The sequence below is a fragment of the Salvelinus fontinalis genome, chromosome 29 (assembly GCF_029448725.1).
Source record: "Salvelinus fontinalis isolate EN_2023a chromosome 29, ASM2944872v1, whole genome shotgun sequence".
In the NCBI taxonomy this organism is placed as follows: Eukaryota; Metazoa; Chordata; class Actinopteri; order Salmoniformes; family Salmonidae; genus Salvelinus; species Salvelinus fontinalis.
In genome coordinates this window covers 34,776,608-34,798,702 of record NC_074693.1, presented here as the reverse complement: position 1 = coordinate 34,798,702, position 22,095 = coordinate 34,776,608, and the positions used below count along the sequence as shown (strand labels likewise).

The 22,095-nt window shown below is 45.9% G+C and overlaps 1 protein-coding gene and 1 pseudogene across 1 annotated transcript in view; one reads left to right on the top strand and one right to left on the bottom strand.

Annotated features, from left to right (window-relative positions):
* Window positions 1–18,301, top strand: part of LOC129827904 (phospholipid-transporting ATPase ABCA1-like) — a 45,301-nt gene extending 27,000 nt beyond the window's left edge. Inside the window, exons 9-37 of the mRNA XM_055889182.1 lie at window positions 2,320–2,563; window positions 2,679–2,818; window positions 2,962–3,078; window positions 4,832–5,026; window positions 5,505–5,710; window positions 5,899–6,075; window positions 6,203–6,425; window positions 6,650–6,871; window positions 7,116–7,320; window positions 7,484–7,597; window positions 7,783–7,957; window positions 8,089–8,220; window positions 8,358–8,635; window positions 8,757–9,053; window positions 9,180–9,430; window positions 9,837–10,402; window positions 10,563–10,847; window positions 10,999–11,137; window positions 11,264–11,508; window positions 11,668–11,845; window positions 12,408–12,668; window positions 12,807–12,930; window positions 13,026–13,339; window positions 13,457–13,563; window positions 13,669–13,945; window positions 14,491–14,594; window positions 15,539–15,631; window positions 16,209–16,452; window positions 16,631–18,301. Of these exons, the coding sequence (XP_055745157.1) occupies window positions 2,320–2,563; window positions 2,679–2,818; window positions 2,962–3,078; window positions 4,832–5,026; window positions 5,505–5,710; window positions 5,899–6,075; window positions 6,203–6,425; window positions 6,650–6,871; window positions 7,116–7,320; window positions 7,484–7,597; window positions 7,783–7,957; window positions 8,089–8,220; window positions 8,358–8,635; window positions 8,757–9,053; window positions 9,180–9,430; window positions 9,837–10,402; window positions 10,563–10,847; window positions 10,999–11,137; window positions 11,264–11,508; window positions 11,668–11,845; window positions 12,408–12,668; window positions 12,807–12,930; window positions 13,026–13,339; window positions 13,457–13,563; window positions 13,669–13,945; window positions 14,491–14,594; window positions 15,539–15,631; window positions 16,209–16,452; window positions 16,631–16,786 (6,069 nt within the window). The 3' untranslated portion in view covers window positions 16,787–18,301. The remainder of the gene's footprint in view (window positions 1–2,319; window positions 2,564–2,678; window positions 2,819–2,961; window positions 3,079–4,831; window positions 5,027–5,504; window positions 5,711–5,898; window positions 6,076–6,202; window positions 6,426–6,649; window positions 6,872–7,115; window positions 7,321–7,483; window positions 7,598–7,782; window positions 7,958–8,088; window positions 8,221–8,357; window positions 8,636–8,756; window positions 9,054–9,179; window positions 9,431–9,836; window positions 10,403–10,562; window positions 10,848–10,998; window positions 11,138–11,263; window positions 11,509–11,667; window positions 11,846–12,407; window positions 12,669–12,806; window positions 12,931–13,025; window positions 13,340–13,456; window positions 13,564–13,668; window positions 13,946–14,490; window positions 14,595–15,538; window positions 15,632–16,208; window positions 16,453–16,630) is intronic.
* Window positions 18,302–20,095: 1,794 nt separating this feature from the next.
* Window positions 20,096–21,687, bottom strand: LOC129827290 (protein NipSnap homolog 3A-like; annotated as a pseudogene).
* Window positions 21,688–22,095: the final 408 nt, after the last annotated feature.

Sequence of the window (22,095 nt, the reverse complement as noted above, 5' to 3'; positions counted from 1 at the left end):
GAACAAAGAGGAAGGCTTTCTAAACAAGTTAGCGGGCTGGTCAGCATTTACCCAAAGGAAAATTGACTCAAGTTGACTGATTTACACTACGAGGTGAATGCATGCCCCTATGACAACCACCAGGAGGTTTTAAGACTCGCTCGACCTTACCCAAGTATGTTGGCTGTGTTTTCTCAACCAATCAGTGCTCTGTTGAATACTTTGGGGCAATTCCACAGTAACAGAGTGATGCTAAGACTCAGATTTGTGTCGCTTTAAAATGTATGCCAAACAAAAGCAATGATTGCAAAGTTAAATGAACCATACGACTCTATGCACAATGACGACTTTTAATCATTTCCACCGAGAATTTCACAAAAACACATTTGCTTGAAGAACAGTGCAGATGCCAAGTTTGGTAACAGAATGACGGCACAAACAGCACAAACCGCCATTCTGTTACCAAACTTGGCATCTGCGCTGTTCTTCATGTAAATATGTTTTTGTAAAATGTTCAGTCGCAGCATCATTCTGTTATCGTGGAATTACCCTTTACTTACAATAATAACATTTACTTAAATCAATCAATCAAATCAATAAGAAATACCCCTATAAGTATACCTTGATTCTTATGTTCGCAAACCAATACAGATGTGGGATCATATTCTGAGCCAGGTTGCTACAGCAGGAACATAATCCTGCAGCTACAGGAAATGTCAATTATTAGGTGGATTATAATGAATGGACATTTTAGTAGGGGCTGATACATTTTTTGTGAGGGCAAATCAAGTCAGACATTTCTAAGTGTAAATTACAAACTATATACGCCTTTTTAAAACTCAAATACAGTACAAGTTAGCATTTCCTGCTGTGCATGAAAATTCCCAACAACAAAAAGAGTGATCAAATTAAGACCCTACATCTGTATGTTGCAGTTGCATACCCATGTCATAAGCTATGTATGGTGTACAGTCTTTAGGGCAATTACACTTAAGAGTTTCTAAAACAACTCCAGCACTCTGTAAACACAAACGTTGTTGTTCTTTGTTCCCTGCTAAGCCCAACAATGTATCTGAAGATGTCAAGAAACTCTGAGACACAATGACTTGTCCTGGTTATGCACATTACCCTGGGGTTATGTTGGGGTATGGCCCCTCCTACCTTAACCAACCCCCTACAGACACCTCTAGAGGGGTCCAGAGCTGCTGTCATATGGTTATGACTGTTTGTGGGAGAGTTCAGTGTGTACAGCTGTTTCCCCCGCATCTCTCGCGTACACACACACACACACACACTCTCACACACACACACACTCTCACACACACACACACACACACACACACACACACACACACACACACACACACACACCATTCCCGGTGCGTGCGCGTTGCCCGGGCTAAATTGGAAGCATGTGACTGCCTTCTTGCTGATGTGGCCAGGCTGAGTCAGGTCCATCTGTACGGAGAGGAGGTAAGGGGAGGAGATGGAAGGGCCTGACTGGCATGTATGTAACCACATTGTCAACTAGACTCTGGGAGAGTCGCCAGTCGGTATCACCTCTCTCCTCCTCTGCCTCAGTGATGAATGACCGAGTCGTCTTTTCCCTCAAGCACTTATTTGGTTCTCTTAATCCTGACTTTCCTTGTTTCCTCATGCTGGGTGAGGATATCAGCGTTAGAGAGAGAGAAAAATAAGGATAGAAATAGAGAGTGAGAGAGAAGAGGGCAAACGTAGAATGGCAAATCTGCCACAAAAGATTCTAGCTTTTCTGTGCAGACGTAAGAGTGTACATTTGTTAGTACTGTATTGTGTTAATGTTGTTACAAGGTGTTGAGCATTACGGGGAATTAGGACAGTTAGCACACACGCTTTTCAGGCTTCTTGTGAGATCTGTTGTTGTGTTTTCAATGCTCCTAGTCTTCTCAGAGTCTCTCCCTTTTTATAATCCGGTATCAAAATCAAATTGTGACCAGAAATGCAAGGCAGCAAAATGAAGTTGTTGTAAAATGCTCTGGTAAGCCGAACTAAGAACCAAGGTAGCCAATAGCATAATAGATCAATTAAGCATTAATAGACAAGGGGGTGTGATTTATGATGGTTTTTGCATGGCTGTGTTGAGTTCATAGGTAGAATGTGAAGCCTAAAGTATCCATCTGTCCACATACAGTAATTCCATCACATTGACAAGTTGCCTCATAACAATATGTATCCATGTCAACAAGCTGGTCTCGAATCACAATGAACTGCTCCAAATCCAGGTCACAGTCCCACCTGCATCCTACAAGATGACCCCCTGACCCCATTTGCTAACATCACAACCCCTTGTGTCCAAATTAGCTGGCCAGCATGAAGAGTTGGAGCGACCTGCGTAACGAGATCATCTTCCTCACTGAGAACGCCACGTCCTCCCCCAGCCACATGTACCAGGCCGTGTCGCGCATCGTCTGTGGCCACCCCGAGGGCGGCGGACTAAAGATCAAGTCCCTCAACTGGTACGAGGACAGCAACTACAAGGCCCTGTTCGGCAACCACAACACAACCGACGGGGAGGAACCTATCTCTGCCTACGACAACGCATCCAGTAAGCAACTTCTTCTTCGTGGTTATCTATTCCCTGATTGCCAAAACTGTTTTGAGGATTGTTGTGACATCCTGCTCTAGACTGGACGTCATTGTTCCTTCTGTGACTCCTGCAGCTCCATACTGCAATGCAATGATGAGGAACATGGAGTCCAGCCCCGTATCCAGGATGATCTGGCAGGCCCTGAAGCCTCTGCTCATGGGCAAGATCCTGTATACCCCTGCCACTCCCGCCACACAGAAGATCATCCACGAGGTGGGTATCAGTAATATTATACAACTTAGCTACAGCACATTGCTGCACTTCATCCAGAGTTCATTTCGGTGTTAAGTAGTAGTTTTACTTCAGCTTGTCTTAAGCAGAACACTAACTGTACCCACTCTCGCCCTCTTCCGCAGGTGAACAAAACGTTCCAGGAGCTGGGGGTCCTCAGAGAGCTGGGGGGTATGTGGGAGGAGGTGAGGCCCAAGGCCTGGACCTTCATGGAGAGTAGCGAACAGATGGACCTAGTAAGGGTATGTCTGACTTATCTGTTGTCTCTACTACAGCCAACATCACACTTACACTTAGTGTACAAAACTTTAGGAACACCTGCTCTTTCCATGACATAGACTGACCAGGTAAAAGCTATGATCCCTTACTGATTGATGTCACTTGTTAAATCCACTTCAATCAGTGTAGATGAAGGGGAGGAGACAGGTTAAAGAAGGATTTTTAAGCCTTGAGACAATTGAAACATGGATTGTGCATGTGTGCCATTCAGAGGGTGAATAGGCAAGACCAGGGGTGTCAAACTCATTCCATGGAGGGCTCATTCCATGGAGGGCTTAAGACCTAGACAACCAGGTGAGGGGAGTTTTTTTTTACTAAATAATGACCTTAATTCATCAATCAAGTACAAAGGAGGAGCGAAAACCCCCAGACAAATTGAGGCTGTTCTGAGGGCAAAAGGGGGGGGGGGGGTGTTCCTAATGTTTGGTATACTCAAGGACCGAGCACGCCCCCATTCTCATCGACGGGGCTGTAGTGGAGCAGGTTGAGAGCTTCAAGTTCCTTGGCGTTCACATCACCAACAAACTAACATGGTCCAAGCACACCAAGACAGTCATCAAGAGGACACGACAAAAACCTATTCCCCCTCAGGAGATTGAAAAAATTTGGCATGGGGTCAAGCTTCCTGCCATCCAGGACCTCTATACCAGGCGTTGTCTGAGGAAGGTCCTAAAAATTGTCAAAGACTTCAGCCACCCTAGTCATAGACTGTTCTCTCTGCTACCGCACAGCAAGCAGTACCGGAGCGCCAAGTCTAGGTCCAAGAGGCTTCTAAACAGCTTCTACCCCCAAGCAATAAGACTCCTGAACATCTAATCAAATGACTACCCAAACTAATTGCATTCCCCCCCCCCACCACCACTTTTACATTGCTGCTACTTTGTTATTATCTATGCATAGTGACTTTAATAACTCTACCTACATGTACATATTACCTCAATTACCCCAACTAACCGGTGCCCCCGCACATTGACTCTGTACCGGTTCACCATGCTCAAAGGGATATTAAAATGTCTGCTTTTTTAAATGTTTACCCAGTTACCAATAGGCGCCCTTTGCGAGGCATTGATAAACCTCCCTGGTCTTTGTGGTTGAATCTGTGTTTGAAATTCACTGCTCGACTGAGGAACCTTACAGATAATTGTATGTGTGGGGTACAGAGATGAGGCAATCATTTAAAAATCACGTTAAACACAATATTTGGACACAAAGTGAGACCATGCAACTTATTATGTGATTTGTTTGGTACATTTTGACTCCTGAACTTATTTAGGTTTGCCATAACAATGGGGTTGAATACTTATTGACTCAAGACATTTCAGCTTTTTGCATTTCCACTTTGACATTATGGGGTATTGTGTGTAGGCCAGTGACACAAAATCTCAATGTAATATATTTTAAATTCAGGCTGTAACACAACAAAATGTGGAAAAAGTCAAGGGGTGTGAATACTTTCTGAAGGCACTCTATGTTACCCTTGTAGGGTACCATTGAAATTAGTTTGGAATGGCATCAGTACATAGTAACTCAGAGACACACCCAGGACATGACACAGTAACATAGCAAAACAAGAAAATACATGATTATAAAGTAACGTGGTGGTGAGCAGCCCTTTCAGAGGGTCAACACTGGCATCTTGTGGAGGGATGCGGGACAGTGCCAAAAAGTCCTCAGCTACTCACAGCTACTTTCCTGCTCTTCCTCCCTCTCTCCCAGACCCTACTGAAGAACAATGGCACCGCCAGGTTCTTCACCTCCCAACTGGCGGGCACAGAGTGGACCGTGGAGGATGTCTCCAACTTCCTGACCAAACATTCAGAGGACACACGTCCCCACGGCACCGCCTTCACCTGGAGGGAGGTCTTCAACGAGACGGACCAGGCCATCATGAGCATATCCCGCTTCATGGAGGTCAGTGACTGTCTTTCTTCGCCTGTATGTCTGTCCATTTGTCTCCGTCGTTGTCTGTATCGTCTTTGTCTGTCTGTATCTCTTAGTCACTTTCTCAGTCGCAGAAAAAAAAATCCCTTTCTGGTGAAATCACTATTCAGCACCTTCTGCAATGCATACTTCTGCATCAAGTGAAACTGGACCAGAGCTTTGGTTCTGAAGGTTTTCATTCCAGCCATAGCCCTCTCTGAGGAAACAGTAGTCAGTGGCAGCCATTTTGTCTTTGTCCCAACCTCTTCCTCTGTATAAAGGGAAATTACAAATAAAAACACAGTTGGACCAGCTAGCTATGAACTTGACGAACTCTCCATTTAAAGCTTCCCCATCCCTCCTTTCAGCATGTGAATGGATCTGCTTCAATGGAAAACAGCACACTCAATAGTCTTGGCCAAGACTAGATGAGGATAGGCCTTTAACGGATGTGTTCGTTTGTTTACAGTGTGTAAACCTGGATAAGATGGAGCCCGTGGCCAACGAGGAAAGGATGGTCAACAAATCCATGGCACTCCTGGACGACAGGAAGTTCTGGGCGGGGATCGTGTTTCCCGACATTGAGGCCAACAGCTCTGAACTGCCGGCCATTGTCAACTACAAGATCCGCATGGACATTGATAATGTGGAGCGCACCAACAAGATCAAAGACGGGTAATGTTGATTCAAAGCTTCCCAATCTACCTACTAGATGTATTGGACAGTGTTTTATGTCTGTGCCATTGGGTCCATTTTAAAAATTTACTTTGTTTGTTGTGGAGAGGGGTCACTTTCAACCTTTTTTTGTTTTGTTGGTAAAATAATAATTTTATGTGAACATTGCTTTTGCTCTCTCCTTACAGATATTGGGACCCCGGTCCTCGTGCCGACCCCTTTGAGGACCTGCGCTACATCTGGGGCGGCTTCTCTTACCTCCAGGACATCATCGAACACAGCATCATCACGGTAGTGACTGGCGCCAAGGAGAAGACGGGAGTCTACATCCAACAGATGCCCTACCCCTGCTACGTGGACGACATGTGAGTCACACCGAGCAGGATTTGACCTTATCCACCGCCTTTAGACCTGGAATATGTCTTGAACGGCAGCATACCACAAGCTTAACTGCAAGGCTTCAAAATGGCTTCCATTTCCTCCTTTGACCAGCTTCCTGCGGGTGATGAGTCGCTCCATGCCCCTCTTCATGACCCTGGCCTGGATGTACTCTGTGGCCATCATCATCAAGAGTGTGGTTTACGAGAAGGAGGCGAGGCTCAAGGAGACCATGAGGATCATGGGATTGGACAACGGCATCCTGTGGTTCAGCTGGTTCATCAGCAGCCTCATCCCCCTGCTCATCTCCGCCAGTCTGCTGGTGGTGCTGCTCAAGGTGCTGCGTACCAGGATTTAGCATGAAGACAATGTTTTGTATTGCGCTATTTCACTGATATCAGTATTGCAATGTTTCAGTGATAATAGACTTTATCGATATTTCATGTTGACGTGAGCCTTGACTCGATCAGACAGTGAAATTTCTCTCGCGATAATTGTATCACGCTCATCCCAACTATGAACTAACCATTGAGCATCCTCTTCTCGCTCTCCTACTATCAGATGGGGAACCTGCTGCCCTACAGTGACCCCGGTGTCATCTTCCTGTTCCTGGGTTCCTTCGCCGTGGTAACCATCATGCAGTGCTTCCTCATCAGCACCATGTTTGCCCGTGCCAACCTGGCGGCGGCCTGTGGGGGTATCATCTATTTCACCCTCTACCTGCCCTACGTCCTCTGTGTGGCCTGGCAGGACTACGTGGGCTTTGGGGCAAAAATAGTCGCTGTGAGTCATGTTTTTATATCTAGTCGAGTTTTTGAGTTGGTGGTTGTCCACGGTACATTTTATGAGAGGAGCCGCTGTCATTAACTACAGTGTCACTACAAATAGGGAAGCTTTTTTCTTCTTTTGGCACATCACTGACTTTTTGGGCTTCAGGCTCAGCATCTTATTGGCATTGGTGTTGCATGTGATGTTAAACCCCTCTCTCTCTCTCTCTCTCTCTTTCTCTCTCTCTCTCTCTCTACAGAGCCTGCTGTCCCCGGTGGCCTTTGGCTTTGGCTGTGAGTACTTTGCCCTGTTTGAAGAGCAGGGCATCGGCATCCAATGGAGCAACCTGTTCAACAGCCCCATGGAGGAGGACAACTTCAGCCTGACCACCGCCATCATCATGATGTACTTTGACTCCTTCCTCTACATGGTGATGACCTGGTACATCGAGTCCGTCTTCCCCGGTAGGTGTTCGTGAACTGAACGGTTCCACCATAATGGATTTGTTTGGGTCCCATTTTGATGGGCTTATGTTGAGGCCATTTCCATTGTATTGTTTTGTTTTGTGTTGCATTGTTTTGTTGTCGGCGTTGTCTAAATGTATGTGTTTATTGTGGTCTCCTTCAGGTCAATATGGTATTCCCAGGCCCTGGTACTTCCTCTTCACCAAGTCCTACTGGTTTGGAGAAGGAGACAACAGGAAGACTGACTTCAGTCAGAACAAGAGAAGGAACTGTGAAGGTAAAACCCAGATTTAACGTTGATGCAGAGCAACTGAGTATCCACAAGGTGGCGATATAGATCCGGCACAAAATGTGATGCGGTTGTGAGAGCGAATTCATTTGAGTAGTTATGTGTGTTTTCAAGGAAAGGAAAACGGGATGGGCATTGTACCCCATTTGATGGACATTGTGTTGTGTCTCCAGCTGTCTGTATAGAGGAAGAGCCAGCCCACCTTAAACCTGGCGTCTTCATAGAGAACCTAGTCAAGGTGTACCCGCACGGGAAGAAGCTGGCTGTGGACGGGCTGACTCTGGGCTTCTACGAGGGACAGATCACTTCTTTCTTGGGCCACAACGGAGCAGGGAAAACCACCACCATGTAAATGCAATAACGCACAAGTAGTTCCATCTGTGAACAAAAGCCCACACAAAAGCCCACAATTGAGTTGAATGTTAAGTTGATACAATTTTAATGGAGTAATCTAATATTTGCACCTTTGTCTGATTCAGGTCGATTCTAACGGGACTGTTTCCCCCTACCTCTGGCACTGCTTACATCATGGGCAAAGACATCCGATCGGAGCTGAGCGCTATTCGACAGAGTCTGGGTGTTTGTCCACAGCACAACGTTCTCTTCAGCATGTAAGTGTTCCCAATCTATCATATTAACCACCAGTTGTTACAGAGAGTTAATTCTAAATGACCAAAAGCATTTAAGTAAATAGTTACATTGTTTTCTTATGAGTAGTTTTTGTGTGGTGTTTTTGGGCTTTGACCAGGCTGACTGTCGAGGAGCACATCTGGTTTTACGCTCGTCTGAAGGGTCTATCTGAGGAACAGGTGAAGTCTGAGATCGAACAGATCCTGATAGACATTGGCCTGCCGCACAAACGCACTTCCAAGACCAGCACACTGTCTGGAGGGATGCAGAGGAAGCTCTCTGTGGCTCTGGCCTTCGTCGGGGGGTCAAAGGTTGTGATTCTGGACGAGCCCACCGCTGGGGTCGACCCCTACGCCCGCCGGGGCATCTGGGACCTCCTGCTCCATTATCGTCAAGGTAACCACTCAATCTTTACCTATTTTTATCATCTATGCTTAAGAAACGTCTGAAGAAATGAAACCATTTAGCTGTTGGGGAGTTCTGTGTGGTAACTGACTGTTTCCCTGCTCCTCTCTAGGTCGTACCATCATCCTCTCCACCCACCACATGGATGAGGCGGACATATTGGGCGACCGCATCGCCATAATCTCCCATGGCAAGCTTTGCTGCGTGGGCTCCTCCCTCTTCCTGAAGAACCAGCTAGGTACAGGCTACTATCTGACCCTGGTCAAGAAGGGCCCAGAACCTTCCCTCAGCTCCTTCCACAATTCCTCCAGCACCGTCTCCTTCACTAAGAAGGAGGAAGATTGCCCCTCTGAGAGCAGCTCTGACGCAGGCCTTGGCAGCGAACACGAGAGCGAAGCGGCCACCATCGGTAAGCATTTGACACATCATCGTCATAATCCTATGGCAAAGGAAATAGGCCATTGCAATACAGCATGGTATGTTGTCATATGAATGACCTTGTGTTTATGACACTCAACCTTTGTGCAACCCATAGAAACTGCCCAGGCTGCATCCATCTGTGAAAGTGCCTTCGTGCCCCCCGACGTCTCCCTGATCTCCAGCCTGATCTTCAAGCATGTTCCAGCCGCCCGTATGGTGGAAGACCTGGGCCACGAGCTCACTTACATACTGCCCTATGGCGCAGCCAAGGACGGCGCCTTCGTGGAGCTCTTCAAGGACATGGACGACCGTCTCCCCGACCTAGGCATCTCCAGCTACGGCGTCTCCGACACCACCCTGGAAGAGGTACTGGAATTGATTGTTGAATAGATCATGTGTTGGTCATCAAAAAGAAAGGAGGACCAAGGCACTCTTCATATAATTAATTAAAATGCCTTTATTAGTATGGCATGATCAATAGAAACAACGTTTTTTTTAAACCGACGCGTTTCTCCTGCATGGCCTTCGTCAGGGAGTACAAAATTATTAAAAGATCATGTGTTGGATTTACATAGTGTGCTTTTCCTGAAAGGGCTTAACATTTTAGAAATAGCCCAAAAACCCGCCACCCACAACCAATACATGTTATACCCACAACATAGTTTTCAAAGTAGCACAAAATGTCAGGAAAATCGAGAACATGGCAACCCTGGCTGTGAGCCTATGGGGTATAGTGTGTTTGATTCCTTTTTTATATATCTCGCCCTTGTAGATTTTCCTGAAAGTGGCAGAGGACAATGGAGTAGACACTGAACTCCCCTCTGACGGTACCCTCCCCATGCCCAGACGTCGCATACATCATGCTTTTGGTGGAGGAAATGCCTTTGGTGGAGACCACCAGAGCTGCCTTAGACCCCAGACAGACGACGACAACAATGACCATAACGACTCGGACGCATACCCAGAATCCAGAGAGACAGACTTCCTGAACGGCTCGGACGGTAAAGGCTCCTACCAGGTGAAAGGCTGGAGTCTGACGAGGCAGCAGTTTGTTGCCTTGATATGGAAGAGGTTCCTGTATGCTCAACGCTCCAGAAAAGGTTTCTTTGCTCAGATTGTGCTCCCTGCGGTGTTCGTTTGCGTCGCCCTGGTCTTCAGTTTAATCGTCCCGCCCTTTGGAAAATACCCCAGTCTGGAGCTGCAGCCGTGGATGTACGAAGAACAGTCCCTCTTCATCAGTGATGACGCCCCTGAAGATGCCAACACACAGCGGTTATTAAGTGCCCTCACCGAAGGCCCTGGGTTTGGAACGCGTTGCATGGAAGGACAGCCTATAACGTGAGTCTCAATATGTCAGGGTTTCATAAAATAGCTATTTGTTAGTTTCCATTCGCACCATTTCTCCTGTCTTTAAGGAAATAAAGATGACGGATAGGGACATATTTTCAATGTTCTTTTGGAGATAAGGACTCTCAATCTCTCTCTCCCTCTCTCTCAGTGACTCTCACTGTACGATGGGTGATGAGGACTGGACCATACCGGAGGTTCCGGAGAGCCTTCTGGAACTGTTCCGCACAGGCAACTGGACCATGGAGGAGCCGTCTCCCACATGTGCCTGCAGCTGTGACGGCCGCAAAAAAATGCTCCCTGAGTGTCCTACTGGAGCCGGAGGACTGCCACCACCCCAGATGAAGATCAGCGAGACAGACACCCTGCAAAACCTGACTGGGAGAAACATCTCTGACTACCTGGTAAAGACCTATGCAGAGATCATTGGGAAAAGGTATAACTTTCATATATTTCATGTCTTTTATCTCTCTTATAACAGCGTTATGACATAGCATGCACAATAATTGAGTTGTACAAGTCTTTTTGTAAACATGTCCAGCCTAAATTGACATTCAATAATAATGCTTCATTTTATCTTTTCACAGTTTGAACAACAAGATCTTTGTGAATGAATTTAGGTACGGTGGCTTCTCATTGGGCGCCAGGAGCACTCAGGTCCTCCCCCTAGCTGGCGAGGTTGATGACGCTATCGCTCGAGTGAGGAAGATTTTTGAATTGGAGAAGGTGAGACTTCCATTCATTCATTCATTCATTCATTCATTCCCACATTCATAGAACCTCGGTTTCTGCCACTGAACACAACATCACTGCCACCAATCTAAACCAATCTAAACCATTCTTTGTCTTCAGGGTGCTGCCGCGGACCGATTCCTGGCGAGCTTGTCTAGCTTCATCAATGGTCTGGACACCAAGAACAATGTCAAGATTTGGTTCAACAACAAGGGGTGGCACAGCATGGGAGCCTTTCTCAACGTGATGAACAATGGCATCCTGCGCGCCAACCTGCCCCCTGGCCAGGACCCCAGCAAGTTTGGCATCCGCGCCTTCAACCACCCGCTCAACCTCACCAAGGAGCAGCTGTCCCAGGTGGCACTGTAAGTACCCACGGGCCTCTTGGAACAATGACATCACTGAAGTCATTTACCTAGTTTATGTAAATACGCTAGTAGAAGGTGGAGTTTGAAAAAGTGTGCCAAACATAATATACTCATCTTTCTGTGTCCACGGACCACCTAACCCCCCCTCCTCTGTAGGATGACCACCTCAGTGGACGTGCTGGTGTCCATCTGCGTGATCTTCGCCATGTCCTTCGTCCCAGCCAGCTTCGTAGTCTTCCTCATCCAGGAGAGAGTGAGCAAGGCCAAGCACATGCAGTTCATCAGCGGCGTGCAGCCCCTGCTCTACTGGACGGCCAACTTCATCTGGGATATGGTGAGAACGCATAGTCTTAGCCTTTCTATGAGCTTACAATATAAACTCCAACGCGAAAGGTACTGTGCTGACATTTAGTCATGTCAGCACGATGTAATAGCAGTTTACATACTTTGTGTTTTTCTTCCTCTCCCTCAGTCCACTCAAACGTTTCTTCTTTATTTGGGGCGGCAGGTAGCCTAGTGGTTAGAGCGTTGGGCCAGTAACCTAAAAGTTGCTAGATCGAATACCCTGCTGACAAGGTAAAAATCTGTCGTTCTGCCCCTGAACAAGGCAGTTAACCCACTGTTCCTAGGCCGTCATTGCAAATAAGAATTTGTTCTTTACTGTCTTGCCTAGTTAAATAAAAGGTTAAATACAATTCAAATTAAAAAATATTTCCCATGGGCTTCTCCCGAGTGCCTGGAATACGACTACATTAAGCCCCTTACAATAGCGGCCATTTTGAGTGTTTCTTTTGCGCATTTAGCAGCTATTTTTTACTACTATTGTTAAAGCGCTACATGAACATCATTCATTTTATTGATTGACCGCTAACCTTGTCATCTCGTTTGTGTTGCAGTGTAACTACATCGTCCCGGCGACGCTCGTCATCATCATCTTTGCCTGCTTCCAACAAAAAGCCTACGTGTCGTCCACCAACCTGCCAGTGCTGGCCCTGCTGCTGCTCCTCTATGGCTGGTCTATCACTCCTCTGATGTACCCGGCGTCCTTCTTCTTTAAGATCCCCAGCACGGCCTACGTGGTGCTCACCTCCGTCAACATCCTCATCGGCATCAACGGCAGCATCTCCACCTTTGTCATGGAGCTCTTTGGGAACAACGTAAGTGACACCACACATTTGCTGCATAACGTGGTGTGCTCATCCTAACCATATTGTAAAAAATATATATATAATTAGTTAATAATCCATTTACCTGGGGACATAAAGGGTTAAATATTCCTCCTCTTCCCTCTACAGGAGATTGGAGGTATCAATGACATCCTGAAGAACGTTTTGCTGATATTTCCTCACTTCTGTTTGGGTCGAGGCCTCATCGACATGGTGAAGAACCAGGCCATGGCCGACGCTCTGGAAAGATTCGGTAAGAACTGCATTTCCCATGACCCATTTCTCTATCCAATTCAACGTAGAGGTGTCTTCTGAACATTTTTCTAAACACACTCCTCCTGTACACAGGTGAGAATCGCTTCCGATCCCCTCTGGAATGGGACATGGTGGGCAAGAACCTGTTTGCCATGGCCGTGGAAGGAGTGGTCTTCTTCATTATCACCGTCCTCATCCAGTACCGCTTCTGCATCAAACCCATTAACCTGCACACCAAGCTCCCTCCGGTAGGCGAGGAGGACGAGGACGTTGCCAGAGAGAGGCAGAGGATCGTCAACGGACTGGGACACGGAGACATCCTGGAGCTCCGACAGCTCACCAAGGTCTACAAAAGGAAGCAGAAGCCGGCGGTGGACCGCCTGTGTGTGGGCATCCCTCCTGGAGAGGTAAGATTACATAATTTAATCTAGTAAGTAGTAAGTACACAATGTAATGACATGCCATCTCTTTCAAGCTCATTCTGTATATTTTAACACTGATATTAACTCTGTCTTCTCGCTCAGTGCTTTGGCCTCTTGGGTGTGAACGGAGCTGGAAAGACCACCACCTTCAAAATGCTGACAGGAGACTCCATAGTCACCAGTGGAGAGGCTTTCCTGGCCGGAAAAAGGTGAAGCAGCCATTTTGTGCCAGAGAGCTCACCCTAGGTATTACAGTAGAGAGGTTCAGCAGTGAGTCTAAACGTGAGACTAACGGACTTATTTTGATTTGGCAGTATACTGCGGGAGATAGACGAGGTGCACCAGAACATGGGCTACTGCCCTCAGTTTGACGCCATCAACGACCTGCTGACAGGAAGAGAGCACCTGGAGTTCTACGCCGTCCTGCGCGGCGTGCCCGAGAAGGAAGTGTGCGAAGTTGCCGAATGGGGCATCCGTAAGCTGGGCCTAGTAAAGTATGTGGACAAGGCAGCGGGAAGCTACAGCGGAGGAAACATGAGGAAACTCTCCACCGCCATGGCCCTGATAGGAGGACCACCTGTCGTGTTCCTGGTACGCACCATGTCCCAGCACACACACACACACACTGTAAACACCAACACATGGTGTTACTAACACAAAGGGATCAGACCCAGCTTGGCAGTGACCTCAATGTGAAATATCAAGGGGCCTCTAAATCAGATGACTGGTGTTTAATTGTTCTCCCGGTGGGGATTGCAGCTGCAAGGGTTGTGTAATGAGGGTTAGATTACAATTCTCCCGCCTGCACGCCACAGTCAACTCAAAGGGTTCCTGGAAAATTGCATGTTTTTGTTTTGCTCCTATTGGGCTGCAGAGAGATCAGCTGTTGATTTTGTTTCAAACTGAGAGAAGGATAAATGGAGAGGCAGAGACAGAACCAGAGCGATAGACATCGAGAAAAAGGAAAGGGAGACAGAAACAAACCAAGAGAGAAATCAAGAGCTTAGCATTTCTCATCTCATAATTCAGCACTAGCAGGGCCATGATGCCTTGCTTCCCCCTGCTGCTGGTCTTCTCTGTGTGTTTCCTGTTCAACCTGTGGGCCAACCTCAACCTAGCTGTGCTCTTTGTGACAGGACGAGCCCACCACTGGGATGGACCCCAAAGCACGCAGGGCCTTATGGAACTGCATCCACAGCGTCATCAAGGAGGGACGCTCCGTGGTGCTCACCTCGCACAGGTAACCAGAAACACCTTAACACCTCAGCCATGCTAGGCTAAAAGCTAGCTGCTATACTTTGAAATGCATGGTCGTTGTTGCTGTTGATTGGTTGGCAACATAGCTTATGTATGAGTATAGGCTGCGGTTAGTCAAACCTCATTTAGCACCATGTAGCCCAGGGATTGGCAACTTTGATGGGGTGGGGACCACAGCAATATCTGAACTCATCAGGAGGGGCCGTTGTTGCTTGTGTGTCTGCATACCCACACACCCCTCCCCCTGCCCACACTGCAAGCAAAACATTTTAGTGGCCCCCTCTCTTGACAGCAGAGAGAAATGTACGTTTTTTTTTTGTTCATTTCGTGCAATTCTACACATTTTGCCATGGTGTGTAGGGAAAATGCTGCAGTTTTAAAGCTAATTTCCTGCAATTCTACACATTTTGCCAACGGGTGGAGAGAAATCTTTGCAGTTTTTAATATGATATCTGAGTGAGACTGACTAACAAAACTAATGGGGGCCCTCCCGGGCCGGTAGTTCAAGTTTAGTTAGCTGGCAGTTAAACTAATTTAGCAATCTAAAAAAGGTAAGCTGACAAATTGACTATCAGTAACTGACATAACAAGAGAAACCCTGCTGATGCACAACCACATTTCGAAATTGCACCTTGTGTTTCGTACTATTCTAACTCTCAACAGTAAGCTGAGACCCCGACTGAGTTGCAAAATTGATCCAAGGGCCATGCAGGCCCCCAGTTGCCAATCCCTGATGTAGCCTATTGGCTTGTACTACGTAGCTTACATGGTTTAAAGTATTGCTTATCCACTTACTGTGCATGCTGTTGACATTAATAGCTTTCTGAGTGTTCTGCTACTGTTCAACCTTTGCAGGGATGTGGTTCATAGTTCAGCAGTTCCTTTACACTGTATCTAATGTCTGTGTTTGCCATTTTTTGTCTTCAGTATGGAGGAATGTGAGGCCCTGTGCACCAGAATGGCCATTATGGTCAATGGCAGGTTCCGCTGCTTGGGGAGCGTTCAGCACCTAAAGAACAGGTAAGATGACAAATAATTTCACGGGTACATATAAAGCAAGTCAATACCTACAAAGTTGTGGTTTTCAATAAACTGACACAAATTATCCATTGATTATACAACGGGTGGGTCTAATCCTGAATGCTGATTGGTTAAAACCACGTTCCAGCTGGTGTCTATTCCACAATTTACCACTGGCTAACTCTATGACGTTATGTAGTCTCTCTTGTCGTGATGTGTATTTTGTCCTACATTTATTTATATATATATATTATTTTTTTATCCCCGTTCCCGCAGGAGGCCTTTTGCCTTTTGGTAGGCCGTCATCGTAAATAAGAATTTATTCTTAACTGACTTGCCAAGTGAAATAAAGGTTAAATAAATGTTAAATAAATGCCTATTTACTCTGTTCCATCTGACTGCGCATTCTACTGTCTTATCAGCCTAGCAATTTATAAACTTGATCTCCACTATAAAAAGCATCTAGACATTATCGACTTCGTCTCTGGCCTAACAACACCCGTGCCAATATATCCTCCAAACACAGACTTCTCGAGCATTATCACTTAATTATCTTGTTTTGTTTTTATCTCTCCAGGTTCGGAGACGGCTACACCATCATTCTGCGTGTGGCTGGGCCGGACCCTGACCTGCCGCCGGTGATGAAGTTCATTGAGAGTAAGCTGCCTGGCAGCACCCTGAAGGAGAAGCACAGGAACATGCTGCAGTACCAGCTGTCCTCCTCACTCACCTCCCTGGCACACATCTTCAGCATCCTGGCCAAGAACAAGGACCTTCTTCGGATAGAGGACTACTCCGTGTCGCAGACCACACTGGACCAGGTAAGACGCCATCCATCGCTGGCTAAAGGCTTTGTGGTCAAAACTTATTTTTGTTAAAGTTTGATTACTTGTGGATTACAGCACCATGCATTTGCATCTTTCTGTATGTTCTTCGATTAGTAGACCGGATTGGAATGTACAGTGATGACAGCTGACACTCTCGTCTCTTCTCTACCAGGTTTTTGTGAACTTTGCCAAGGACCAGAGTGACGATTACCACTCAAAAGACAATTCAGTAAAGCGCAAAGAGGCGGTGGTGGACATTACCCCGCTCAGCTCACGGCAGGCTGAAGAGAAGCTAGCCGAGGAGAGGCTAAAGGAGAGCTTGGTGTGAGCGGACGGACACCATCTTCCAATCAAAACTGGAACTTAAACCCGCAAACAGTGTTGGACAGAATTTGCTTCTCTGTATTATTACAGTAGTGTTTTTATACTTGTTTCTTCATGCCAGAGGTGTTGCTCTAGTAAGGGCCTGTCTGGAAAGCTCAATACAAGTCAATGCAAAGATTCTCACTCGCGCTGAAGCGATTTGGGGCCCAAGAGTGCCCCTCACAATAGTCATTAAGGAGAAAGAAAGAGTATTAAACTTGAATAACTGCCATCATTTTATCATGTGCTTCAGCAGATGTTAGGCTGTGGCGGTGTATATTTTTGTGGAAACTGCGATATTTTCTAATTTGTGTATTTCCAACTGGTTTCTTCCAATGAAATTTCTGTTTTGTGCTCCAAGACCAGAATGACATCATGAAGAAACCCAACCATTCCCATGGCCAATCTGAATTCCTTATGTTTGATTTGTTTTTAAAGATGTGCCTTTTTTATTTATATATGTAAATTGATCATGAATATATAAACAATATATATATATTTTTTTCTTATTAGGTTTGGCTGAGTCCATTGTGGCATTACTGTAATCATGAATGTTCTTACTTCTAGTTCAGTAGTTTACTATGTAGTGGACTCAACCATTTTGAAACACACCAATCGGAGACTATGTACACTTTCCAATGTATACTATGCAAAGTACTGTACCAGTTTTTTCAAAAAGGAAACAATAGATTTTATAGCTTTTTTTTAAGGAAATGAAAAGATTTGTTTTGTTGTTGACTATCAGTTTGCAATGAATACCTCAACATACATACCACAGTGCCCTGACAGACAAATCAACTGTTTGAAGGACTCTATTTTCACCGCCTAAACACTAGCAGAACACAGAAACATCCCCTCAATGGGTTGACAATAGTAAATTAAATAACATGATAATACCTACTGTAAGGTGGCAGGTAGCCTAGCGGGTAAGAGCATAGGGCCAGTAACCGAAAGGTTGCTGGTTTGAATCCCAGAGCCAACTAGGTGACACATCTGTCTGTGCCCTTAAGGAAGGGACTTACTTTAAACGCTCCAGTAAGTCGCTCTGGACAAGAGCGTCTGCAAAATGTAAATTGATTTTTCAAAGCTTACAGTGCCGAGTCAGTTTTGAATTTCTGTCAGAAAGTGTAACCTGTGGGCTTGTCCTGTGTCTGCAAAGACTGGTGCAGTCAAGTGCCATTTATTGTAAAATTAATAAGTGGTTCTTCGGGTAAAAAGTCTCAGTATTTCGAAACACAAAGCTTGCCTGAAATGAGGCCAGTTCGACATTCCAAGCACTTTATTTGTGGTGTTAATTGGATAATTGTTTTGCACTGGAATTTCCACAGACTATGTATACAATCGTTTATTGTTCTACCAAGAAAATTGTCTTTATTTAATAGCCGTTTACGTTTTTTATGTATTGAGAAAAGGCTGTGGGAATATCTGTTACTCTCTCTGTACAATACTTATTTACACAATAAAACTGAACAAATCCTTATCTTGTGTCAACATGGCTGTAAAGTTATTGTAATCCGAAGGTTAGCAATGCTAAAAAGGAAATGTAAAATCCCATAGAGAATGATAACTAAATGCTAACGAGCGCGTTGCGAAAATGTTATACACTCTCTGACCTAAAGTATTTGCAGGACAGACATCCCAGCTCATAAAGTTATATAACTAACTCAAAAATGTTACTCACAGCTTGCTGCATGCACAGAATTGTTTTTGAGAGCAAGGATTTGATCTAGGAAGGGTCCAAGACAGGTGGGTAAAATCCCCATTACTCCACTATCCATCACCCTCTATTTGGCAAATCTGGCCATAACTCTATCCTCCTGATTCCTGATTACAAGCAAAAACAGGAAATACCAGTGACGTGCTCAATACGGATGTGGTTTGATGAAGTGGATGCTAAGCTACAGGACTGTTTCACTAGCACAGACTGGAATATGTTCCAGGATTCATCCGATGGCATTGAGGATTAAACTACCTCATTCACCTGCTGCATCAATAAGTGCATCGACAACATATTGCCCACGGTAACCATACGTACATATCCCAACCAGAAGCCATGGATTACAGGCAACATCCTGACTGAACCAAACAATTTAAAAAAAATGTGTTTTATTTTATTTAACTAGGCAAGTCAGTTAAGAACAAATTCTCATTTACAATGACGGCCTACCCCAGCCAAACCCTAACCCGGACGACGCTGGACCAATTGTGCGCTTCCCTATGGGACTCCCAATCACGGCCGGTTATGATACAGCCTGGAATCGAACCAGGATCTGTAGTGATGCCTCCAGCACTGAGATGCAGTGCCTTAGACCTCTGCGCCACTCGGGAGCCCTGAAGGCTAGACCTGCCGCTTTCAGGGAGCGTAACACTAATCCGCACACTTATAAGAAATCCCGCTTCGCCCTCCAACGAACCATCAAACAGGCAAGATCAAATCCTACTACACCGGCTCTAATACTCATCAGATGTGGCAGGGCTTGCAAGCTATCATGGGATTCCAAATGGAAACACAGCCGTGAGCTGTCCAGTGACGCGAGCCTACCAGACAAGCTAAATCGAGGCTAGCAACACTGAACCATGCATGAACGCACCAGCTGTTCCGGACGACTGTGTGATCATGCTCTCCGTAGCTGATGTGAGTAAGACCTTTAAACAGGTTAACATTCACAAGGCCGCAGGGCCAGATGTATTACCAGGACGCGTACTCAGAGCATGCACTGACGAGCAGGCAATTGTCTTCACTGATATTTTCAACCTCTCCCTGACCCAGTCTGTAATACCTACATGTTTCAAGCAGACCACCATTGTCCCTGTGCTCAAGAAAGCCACGGTAACCATGACTACCACCCAGTAGCGACACCCCCCCTGGATTAAGATCCCTGTTGCCTAAATTGTAAATAGCACCCCTTGTGTGCACATTCGGTAATACCGTATACCCCGGTATGGTACAGAAACGGTATGAAAACCTGGATAGCGCCAAACCCTAAGAATAATAAACATTGTTATAACCGTGATCCTAAACTTGGTCCAGAGTGTCCATCATATAATCTGCAATCTATAATGCATAATTACAAGTAATAAATGATTTGAGTCCTAATGTCTATCACATTTAGATGACTGGATCACCACTGGGTCCACTGATTTAATAAGAAATCTCAGTAGTGTTTTATTACCTCTACTTAGGTCTATAAACAGTGTAAGGCACGTATCAGATTGACAGCATATCAGACCCAGTTGAGGGTTATTCTCTTCAATCCCGTGTTTCAGTGTGAGATCACTTGAGGGGAGAGTAGGGGCAGGGGAACATGAGTTTGTTCATCTGCGACCCCAGGTAGGTCACACTCTCCCTCACTGTGTGGGGGGGGGGGGGGTACATTTAGAAGAGTGCAGATAGAAACTCAAATGTGAATATCCTTCCTGTTTGGCCCTGTCCGGGGGTATCATCGGATGGGGCCACAGTGTCTCCTGACCCCTCCTGTCTCAGCCTCCAGTATTTATGCTGCAGTAGTTTATGTGTCGGGGGGCTAGGGTCAGTTTGTTATATCTGGAGTACTTCTCCTGTCTTATCCGGTGTCCTGTGTGAATTTAAGTATGCTCTCTCTAATTCTCTCTTTCTTTCTTTCTCTCTCTCCGAGGACCTGAGCCCTAGGACCATGCCTCAAGACTACCTGGCATGATGACTCCTTGCTGTCCCCAGTCCACCTGGCCGTGCTGCTGCTCCAGTTTCAACTGTTCTGCCTGTGGCTATGGAACCCTGACCTGTTCACTGGACGTGCTACCTGCCCCAGATCTGCTGTTTTCAACTCTCTAGAGACCGCAGGAGTGGTAGAGATACTCTTAATGATCGGCTATGAAAAGCCAACTGACATTTACTCCTGAGGTGCTGACTTGCTGCACCCTCGACAACTACTGTGATTATTATTATTTGACCATGCTGGTAATTTATGAACATTTGAACATCTTGGCCATGTTCTGTTATAATCTCCACCCGGCACAGCAAGAAGAGGACTGGCCACCCCTCATAGCCTGGTTCCTCTCTAGGTTTCTTCCTAGGTTTTGGCCTTTCTAGGGAGTTTTTCCTAGCCACTATGCTTCTACACCTGCATTGCTTGCTGTTTGGGGTTTTAGGCTGGGTTTCTGTACAGACACTTTGAGATATCAGCTGATGTAAGAAGGGCTATATAAATAAATTTGATTTGATTTGAATAGAGCCGTCAAACTTCCATTTTCTACTTGTATTAAAAAGGGAATAAATTGAAGGGTTTACCGGCTGCCACTACCCTGGCATCACATGGGCTTTGTGGCATAGCGCTGCCCGCTGGTCCGGACTCTCGTACCACCACAGGGCATTGACTGGCACACAGAAGGAGAAATCCCATTTGACCACACACTACTGCATTCATATTATAATCTCATAGTGTTACCCATGTAGTATTATATTGTTTCATCCTGATCACCATTGACCTAGTCCCTGTCCTCACTGTACCGTTGTTGAGCCATCCAAACTCACTGTGAAAGACCCCCACCAGGTGGGCGTGCCCCCCGGCAGCGTGGGCACTGACTGCAGCCTGGAAGGCCTCCCCCCACATCGCTGGACCCCCCGGATGCATCTGGAAGGACCGCAACTCATACACTCCTGAAACACATGCACAATTATGCACAATTCCAAACCGACCCCAAACTCTTTTACCCACGTTTTTATATTTAGCTATTTTACAGACACTTTTATTCCTGAGCAGTTTACCGACTGCATTCAACTATGTAAGGTGACACAACACATAGCACACACATAAACTCCTTGGCCAGGGAAATGTAGTATTGACAGGGTCTTTAACCTACTTGGAACACAGTGATTTTGTTTACCATTTGTGTATGAATGTAATGTGCAAAGACTACTTGGCTAAAGTGTATCTGTTTGAAAGGGAGTTAGGGACAACCAGCGGTGAAATCACTAATGCAGACTCAGCACATCTTTGGGAAAACAGTGCCAATTTCATTTCCTGTAAAAATAAAAATAAAACACTGTCCAGTACTTACGAGGAATGTGTACAGACGTAACTGCCCCAAAAAAAACAATCCTGTTGTTTACAAGACTAGTGCTAGATTAGTGGTCCACGGAAATGAACACAGGGGGTCAATACACAATGCTCTCTCTCTTATTTCTCCCACACACACACACACACACACACACACACACACACACACACACACACACACACACACACACACACACACACACACACACACACACACACACACACACACACACACACC